This window comes from Sceloporus occidentalis, unplaced genomic scaffold (assembly GCF_023333645.1).
Source record: "Sceloporus occidentalis isolate IW3139 unplaced genomic scaffold, rSceOcc1.0.p SCAF_328, whole genome shotgun sequence".
Lineage (NCBI taxonomy): Eukaryota > Metazoa > Chordata > Lepidosauria > Squamata > Phrynosomatidae > Sceloporus > Sceloporus occidentalis.
The window spans coordinates 171494-180910 of NW_028317308.1; the positions used below are offsets into that span (position 1 = coordinate 171494).

General features: G+C 41.1%; 2 protein-coding genes across 2 annotated transcripts; one reads left to right on the forward strand and one right to left on the reverse strand.

The window, feature by feature from the left end:
- Positions 1 to 1089: 1089 nt before the first annotated feature.
- LOC149274498 (polycomb group RING finger protein 2-like) lies at positions 1090 to 5991 on the forward strand. The gene is made up of 9 exons (XM_089505420.1): positions 1090 to 1201; positions 2050 to 2146; positions 2465 to 2520; positions 3214 to 3268; positions 3973 to 4074; positions 4266 to 4308; positions 4447 to 4545; positions 4998 to 5078; positions 5683 to 5991. Exons 1-9 carry the CDS (start codon positions 1090 to 1092, stop codon positions 5989 to 5991), a joined length of 954 nt encoding a protein of 317 aa, XP_089361546.1.
- A 2100-nt stretch (positions 5992 to 8091) lies between these two features.
- Positions 8092 to 9417, reverse strand: LOC149274499 (CDGSH iron-sulfur domain-containing protein 3, mitochondrial-like). Its single transcript, XM_089505431.1, has 3 exons — positions 9379 to 9417; positions 8884 to 8997; positions 8092 to 8265 (listed from the first exon to the last, which is right to left on the reverse strand). The coding sequence occupies exons 1-3, from the start codon at positions 9415 to 9417 to the stop codon at positions 8092 to 8094; spliced, it is 327 nt and encodes a 108-aa protein (XP_089361557.1).

Sequence of the window (9417 nt, forward strand, 5' to 3'; positions counted from 1 at the left end):
CTCTGTCTGTGCCAAGAGCAGACTGATGGGAATTCACTTTTTAACCATCCTCTCTGTCTGCATGTAGCAAGACTTTCTTTAATTATGTTATACGGCTTGACTTGATTTAGTGGATTGAACGTTCGGTTAGACCAGCGTTGGACAAACCAGTTCAGAACTTTTTGATCGTTCATTTTAGTTATTTTCAGTAGATCTGTGTGGATGAATCACTTCAGCTCTGTACATATGCCTGTTTTAGCTTTGGGTACTTTGCTGTAAAATCATTCTGACGATTACATGGAGATAGCCGCCAATTGTTGGCGAATGTGTAACAATGTTTTTCATCTATTTTATTTCTCTTTGTTACTAATGAAGAGGAGGCGCTCACACCGGCAGGACTTACTGCGTTTACTAACGGCACAGTAGCAGTTTACACAATGACTGATATTAAATAATATTGTTTATGTTCTAATAAGTTTGATGTATCGGTTTATTATAAACAAGGCTGTTACTCGTATTAGTACGGCGAGCTCTCTCTGCAGCTCTATACACTACACGCTGTTCTGTGGGATTGCTTTACAGAAACACGATTGCTACTAAATACGGTATCAGACGCCCAAACCCCGGCCAGAAATAATTCAGTGATCGTGCTAGATTTTGCACCATTCATTTTTATTTTTTGTGTGACCGCTTACGAGAAAGCAGACTACAGATATGTTTGTTGCCATGGCAACAGAAGAAGCTTCTTAAGCTTTTTCTGCTTTATGTTCTAAAACCATGTGTACTTTAGGAGCATCCTCTATTATGTCAACATCAAGGAGTAATATAATAGATTTAATGTTAATTCTTGTTAGTTTATTAAATCTAATTTGTATTTACATCACATTACATTTATTGATAAAGCGCCAGCAGATTCCTTAGCACTGTTACAACCCGTGGAGTCACACACAATAAGAAAGAGAGGGCCCTGCTCTCATGAGCTTACAATCTAGTCAGTGGTTGAGGGGGAAACAGGTATTTGTGACTTTTCTATATATTTTTTCTCTCTATATCAGTCCTGTTCTTCTGTCGTTGCAGAGTCCCTCCACTTCCCCCTCCCCCGGCTCAGTCATGCATCGGACTATGCGGATTAAGATTACGGAGCTCAACCCGCACCTGATGTGTGCGTTATGTGGAGGATACTTCATAGATGCAGCCACGATTGTAGAGTGCCTGCATTCATGTAAGTGCTATTTACCATGCAGAATATGTCGTCGTATGTTACGTAGTTCTAGTCATCGTTAAAAACAATACCCGGGCCCTACTAATCGCTCACTCCAGTGCAATTGCCATACCTGGAAACTTCCTGGGTATTCAGTCCTCGATTTCTTCCCCCTCTACAGGAACCGGGTTAACACCTTACAGTAACACACGCTAACATTCTACAATCGTTTTAAGAACATACACTGATACGCTCTATATGCTGACATACAAACTTGTGTATATTACAGTATGACTTTAGCAACACCACACACGCTAACACCACCCTCTTATACACACGCATGCAGAATGCAACAACATACACACACCGGCTAACACTATACCTATACAAAAATACATACTCTAACACTATGCACACATGCGTACTGAATCTGGCCCTACAATACAGTAGACATACTGACTGGCACCATACATTAACACACGTACACACACTGACTCTAGCACTATACATTTACACACATACACACTGACTCTGACGCAGCAGTATACACTCGCATACACTATTCTCCTTATCACCTTGTGGATAACTTCCACGCTGCTGCCTATCTTCTGCCATTGTGAATCTGGCACCCTATGCTTTCCTGCACGGGTGCTGTGTGACACCTAGCGGGATCACGTGCCGTGTAGGCAGCTGGATTGAGGGTGTCAGCCCTGGACAGTTTTTACCCCCTTGTCCTGCAAAATCCTGGGCACCAGGAAGTGGCTTCTAGCCGCCGCGGTGACCTGCCACCCGGGGTGTGCCGAGCCCTGGTCTAATATAAGGTACTTTTCCATCAAGCCTTCTTTACCATTTCCCCTCTCTTTCTACAGTCTGTAAAACTTGTATTCTGCGGTATCTGGAAGCTCACAAATTTTGCCCAATGTGTGACTCCCAGGTCCACAAAGGACGTCCGCTCCTGAGCATCAGGTGAGAACCCCATATCTTAGATATAGCATATTTTTAAAATAAAACGCAGCAAAGTTAAGTAAAAGAAAAAAATGGCCGTTAGGGGTATTTTGATGATAAGGAGTAAGTGATATATTTATAAAGAACACACCATGGAAGGGCTCCACACTATATGTATGTATAGTATTCTGCAAACATTTCCTTTGACATTTTAACAGGCCCTTTTTTTGCTTTTTATCCTTTGTACATGTTTTCTTTTTTTTCTTTTTTTTCAATTATATTGTAAGACCTCAAGTGTAATGCCGCTTTGTATCACACACACCTTGTTTTTCTCTCTAGGTCAGACAAAACACTGCAGGATATTGTATATAAACTTGTTCCAGGACTCTTTAGAGGTGAGCACAAAAAGTCGAATATATATCATATACCTGCATGTGCTCTAGATTCATGTCTGTAAGTATATTCTGTATAGCTTGTCATCCAGGTATTGTGTGTGTGTGTGTGTATATATATATATATATTGTTCATTATCTACTATGATTTCATGCAGGATAGGAGCATCTGTGTTCAGACTGATCTGGTTTATTTATTTATTTATTTGGAGAAGGGTTGATTTTCTTTGTTTTCGAGTAGAGTAATGCTTGGTGATGACTGCGTGAGAGAAAGATAACTGGTTTATAATCCCTGCAAGAGGTTGTGTGGTGATAAATGTCCCCCCCCCCCAATCTTGTTCTCTGACCCCCACACCAATGTCTCTGTCTTCTCAGTACTAGGAAGCACATGATTGTGGACATGCGCATCGATATAGGGGCACTAGATTGTGTAATGAAAAGGAGAATTTATAGGCCAAACTGCCAAAATAAAGATACTTATTTGTTTCTTAGATACATAGTTAGCGATGACAGAAAAGAACCAATTGTTCCATCTACTGTCACCTTTTCAATCACTTTTTCTTACTAATTGTTTTATCTTTAGCTTTCTTGAATTCGTTTACCGTTTGTCATAGTACTACAGCTACTGTCTCGGTCTGTTCCAATTATCCACTGCTATTTTGGAATAACAAGTATTTTATTTTTTCTCCACTGTAGATGAGATGAAAAGACGGCGAGATTTCTATGCCTCCTATAACCGTAAAGAGGGTGAGTGCTCTCTCTACCTAATGTATCGGTTGTTGGCGCTATATTAATAAAAGAGAACCATAATAGAACCACATTAGCTGTCCTCAGTTAATGAGAAGCGCTACATCTTATGCAGGGTCAGTTTAGCCTCTCCAGGACTGTCCCTTCATAATCAAATAATCAAAGAATGTTTTGTCTTTTGATGTTTATCAAGGAAACTCCCATGTGGACTTGAAATTTTGGGTCAGACATTTCATTTTTCAATTATAGATAGTTCAACAAAAAATAAATATGGAAAGTGGTTAACCTATGGGGTTTATTCAATAAAGGGAAAGATGTCAGGACAGTTTATGGGAGAGTTGAGCTTTTGACTCCTTGGCTTATGAAGGTCTAACCCCAATTAGCTGCTGCTGCAAGACAATCTTGGTTGGCCCTGTATAATGCACCTATTAAATTATACTGTATTGGCTGGATTATAGGCCGCAGCCTTAAAGTTTGGTGCTATTTTAAAGAAAAATTTATTTTTAAAGAAAAAATATACAAAATAACGAACAGTGAGGTAAGGAGTTAAAACTAAGCGGTCCTGACAACTCTGCCTTTCGTGAACTGACCCCAATGTGTAACACTTGAGTATTATACTTGCTTTTTTTACAACATTCAAAATAGTCAAAACCTCACTTGGCCCACTCGTAAGCCTCAAGGTTTGGATTATTTTACAGCTATTGATAGCTCTGCCACGGAACAGGGAGAGAAGACCACAGAATGCGAGGAGGGAGCCATGCAAGAGGAGGAAAATATCAGTCTCTCAATTCAGTTTTCAGAGGATGCCAGGTATGACACCCAATAAAACTATTTTTATATATATATATATATATATATATATACACAAAACCCATCCCTTTTCTGTATGATCATTGCTTTCTCCCTCCCTTTCCCTCTTGTTCTCTGAAGCATCTTCATTTCCATTATTCAGTTTTGTTGTTTGCTATAATTACAGATTAACATAAACATTTTACTTACAGGGACGACACTCTGGATTCAATGGACAGCGAGGACTTGGAGAAGGTGAGAACATCAGTTGATTTTACCAAACAAACCAAACCTTTCATTTCAAGTTTCCTAAGAATCACTGAAAGATGTGTGCCCGCATGTCCTCCGATGCCAATGTGTGACTCCAGATACGTGTCTTCACCTATTTTGTAGAGGAACAGTCTGCGTTTCCTGCGCTGTCCAGCTGCTATGACCATTACTCACCTTGCCAAATTCCTACGAAACAAGATGGATGTCCCTAGCAAGTACAAGGTATTATCCAGGACCCTGTGTATTCTGCAACCAGCTATATGAATGGGTTCAACATATTATCATGTATGTCTGTGCAACAAGCATGTCAGAACTGTACCGAAGTTCTCTGGTGCACACGACCTAATGAGTGTCATTGATGTGATCTCTCTGGAAAATGCTGTGGGTATACTGGGTGCAGCAATGTGAAGTCATTGAGATGAAACAGCTACTTCCTGTTTGAGGGAACACAACCAGCACACAACGTTTTGCTCACCTCCACCAGGCTTTGTTTTCAGTATGTTTGCCTCATGTTAAGTCTAAAGGTTTATGTAGAGGTTATCAACAAAAGGGAAGGGACACACGTGCACTACAAAGCCATGATTTACAGTGAAAAAGATCTGCCTTGTCACTTCATATCTGACATAATCTAACCATGCGATGAATGTATTTGGCTTACGCTTTGCTTTCTGCAGGTGGAGATTCTCTACGAGGAGGAGCCACTAAAAGATTATTACACGCTTATGGACATTGCATATATCTACCCCTGGGGGAGGGTAAGTACTGCTAATGGGTTGTTTTAACTAAATAAGGTTAACCATTGCGAAAATGAAGCATCGGTCTGTCCCAGGAGCGCATTGTGCTGCTTCTCAGCATGTCCGGGAACAAGATGAAAATGAATCGCTGAGATATATATATATATATATCACAAAATATAATGGAGCATTGCTGCTGCTGACATGAGGTAGATGGTTACATTAATGTACCATGTGCACATCTGTATTTAAAGGGACAGTCGAATGTGACACCCCTATAGGGGCATATTTAAGTACTCTTCTGAAATGGGGGGGGGGGGGGGGTAATTAAACACTTTCCTGACAGTGGAAAGCAGCTGCTTGCAAAATCTTTTTTCCACCAGGATCCATCATTGTTTGTCGCTGCTTGAATTTGTAAATCAGTGGCAGGATTAGTTTTACTTTGTCCGCGGAGTTGATATCAGATTATCAGCATGGATGTATACAGATAGTAGAATAACAATAACAAGCAAGATACACACCCGTAGCCTTTTTTGTTACACCCTTATATATGTTATGTTCTCTTCTTGCAGCTGTATTAATAACATTCTGCATTTAGATGTTTCTCATTTTAATTCTTTTGTAGACGGGTCCTCTACCCCTTAAGTATCGAGTGCAGCCAACGTGCAAGAGGTTGCGGTTTAGCCGTCCAAGGAACCCTCAAGAGCTTAACCGCGGAACCACGTCGGAGGGAGAATCTGCTAGTGACAAGGCTAGTAGTCCAGCTCCTGTTCCTTCCACCTCATCCTCCTTACCCAGCCCTGCAACCCCTTGCCAGGGGTCGCCAAACCCCACTACTGAGATACCTCCTTTGTCTGCCCTGCACAACGGGCATTCAGCAGGACGAGGACGCAAACTAGCACTCAATGGTGTTCCGGGACCCCCTCTCACCTGAAGCCCCTTTCTTGTTGCTGCCTTTTATACATATGTATATATACAGAAGGACGTTCTTATTTTCTATGGACAAAACAAGAGTAATTTAATCCCATCTCCTGCCCTAAACCCCTTTTTTGTAATTTTTGATTGTAATTTATAAGAAAGTTGGGAGAAGCAGGGCATTCTGAATAGGAATGCAGGCACTCCCATGTTTGTCAAACCTCTATTTTAGTCTCATGTCTCGTTCCAGTTTTTTGTTTTTGTATGCCGAGTGAAGAGGACGGCTGAATACTCTGCATCATTAAGAGCCAGTAAACCTGCCCCCTTATTACAGATGGTGGCGATCTCCCATGTAGTCCATTTTCCAGGACTGTTAAATTTGTGAATAGGAGGACGTGATTGGGAACTTTCATGTAGAGTGATCACAGCTTCCTTTTGAATGAAATATTTTCAAAAGGGAAACATAACAAAATTTTGTTGAGGAATAGGGGTTTTGGAAAAACTACCCAAGTCATTGACCAGATTTGGGCATGACTAACTTGATACTAGCGGTAGCTCTACCATAACGTAGCACCTGAGTTTGCGGCATTTCTACCTATGGCAAGAGTGAGGCCCTTATGAGCACCTACTATGGTATATATTTGTTTTGGAAGTAGGATTTCCCCTTTCCTAAAATTAATAGCACATAATGTTGGTTGACGTTCTCTAGAAAAATACCCCAACTCCCTCCAAGAGGACTATGCATAAACAAGGAAATCTGTTCACCTTCCATATATGGCACAACGGGGGTTCCTATCTTAATCATGACCCTTTAAACTCCCCCCTATAAAAACTTGTGTATCTAGTGTGGGTGGGATTCTAGGGTTGTGGATTGTCTATTCTTGTGTATATCAATAAAGTCATGCAGAGTGTTATGTTTTGGCATGAGCAATGTTTCATACTTCTTAAAATTATCTCCAAATGTTTTAATATAAAGTGTGTTCATATGTAATGTAACTGGTCCGTTATATGATACAAGAACTACACGCATAAGAAGACGGCATGTAGGCTTGGAGCCATGGCTGTGTATCCTGGAACAATCAGTTTAAGGAAAGCAGCTCAGGTTGTTGTGAATAACAAAGGAGCAAACTCTCTGAGTAATGTTTCCAGCACCTTGCAGAAAGTCTGCCACGAAGGCAGTTGTGAAGGCAAAAGGGTGTTCAACCCGGCACTAGCAGAGTGTATCTAATAAAACGGCCAGTGAGTGTATATTAAAACTACAGCTGATATACAACAGAGACATACATGCAATGAAGCATAATTAGGCACACAAACACGTGCAAAAGAACACTTCTAAAGAAACATAACTTTGCATCATATTATAGATGCCCCATTGAACTAGACGTTCGCATATGAATATAATGAACACGCACACATACAGACAACCTTGGGTGGCGCTTAACATGATTTACCTTATCAAGAATGCATATTTTCTCGTTTATTGTACTTTTTGGAATATTTTGATTTACAGTAAGTGTACAAATTACTGGGCTGTATAGTTAATGTGTACTAAAATATACAATCAGAGTAAAACCAGTTCAGTTGTGTCCATGTGAAGCCCTTTAAAGGACAGTAAAGTCACAAATCCAGCACATGAAAATAGGTTTGCCTGTCAGAAATTGGTCCTTCAGTCTGTCAGCGTTCCAAACTGTAGTGACATACTAACTGCTCGTTAATATAAAACTGTATATTCTTACAGTTTGGCAAGTTCAATGGAACGTGGGGCATAGAAAACAGAGCTCACAGGCATCCTGAAAACGAGCGACTCGGCCAGGTTCCTCCTACAGCACAGGTAATTTTACCTACATCAACCTTCAATTTCCTGGCAATGGTTACTGTCCCTTGTTTACTTCACATTAGACACGAAAGCAGCATTTAGAATAATCTTTACTAAATCCCCAAGAATCTCACACACTTTACAGCATTGAAACAATAAAGTAATAATTACACAGCTACCATCACTCATCCCCAAATCGTGTTACCACAGATCTCACATTACTGCTACACCGACATTCTCATTGCCAGACGGCTGAAGGACATGCAAACCTTTGGCACGTAAGAACTTTTATCATAGAGTAAGTTAGTTGCACGGCATCGAGTTCTGCACATGGCTCTCTTTGTGGGTTCCATCGCAGTACGGAGCTGTTTTTGTCTGTTTGCAGCCACAAAGCCAAACTGCCTTGTCTTCAGTGGGGGTGAAACGCAATGGTGACAGGCCGGGGGCTGCCTTCCGGTGGGAACCGTCACAGAAAGGCTGAAAGGGGATAGAATAAAAAAACAAAAAGTGTGAACGAGGGGAAAATGTATTTAACATTGCTGCATTTTGGTTACTGAGCACCAGAGGATTTCTGCTTTTCAGAAAGGGTAGGAGATACTTGGAACCGACTTCCACTGGAAGCAGTCCAGACAAACGTAGTAAGGGAATTAGAGAAAACGTGACGTGCGCGTAACAACCGATTTAAAAAGGGCAGACTAGATGGGTCAAAATTTTCTACTGTCACGATCATTCATCTATTGTTCCACACGTTAGATAGCTTTCCATTCCACCTGTCAAGTATCATGTAACACCCCTACCGAGTGGCAATGACAGGGTTACAGCCAGTGCTTAGTGTTGCAAACATGTACGCGAGTAATGAGTATGCAGATGGGGGGCTAAACTCGCTTTAACCGGGGACCTGATGGACTAGTCGCCAGCAGATCATTTTAAGCTGCTGTGATTTTAAGATCCGGCTGGAGCCGTACAAGCGGCATATACAGCATATACTGGTGTTTCTTACACATCGCTGCCTACTAGATTCTGGTTCATTATCTCCTGCTTTATAAAAATAAACTTAATTGGATTTAAATGTTAAATACAAGCAATTAAACTCACCTGCTTCTTGCTGTGGCCACAGCTGCACCACGGGTATACTTTCCCTGCCTTTACATCTACTTGATAGGGATGCTTTGCTGCAATCACAGGGACATTCTGCTTTGTGCTACAGGCCTGGAAAAAGGTATTTGAAACTTAATTTCAGCGTATCATCAGACTGCAATACATACAACGATTTCTATGTGGTGCTCTACGTTTACTTGGTACATAAGGGGTACAATGCATTGTTATACAACACAAATATTCAACAATTTGCGCCTAATAGATACAAAGTATCTCTAATAGGAGAAACATGCAAACCCTCTGTAATGATCTGGCCTAGATGTGAATATACACCGCGGGCTGACAAACGGCGAGTCCTGCAGGCTTCTGCTGTTCCCAGGCAGTGTGCAATACTCTGCAGCGCTTTTCAGCAACGCACGGGAAGCCACATTATTTACCAAGCAGTAGGCTGACAAAGTGCAATTAATGCAATACAATACTGTACACACTCACCCGGGTCACACTCACGCACACCGCCCGCAATAACCTCAT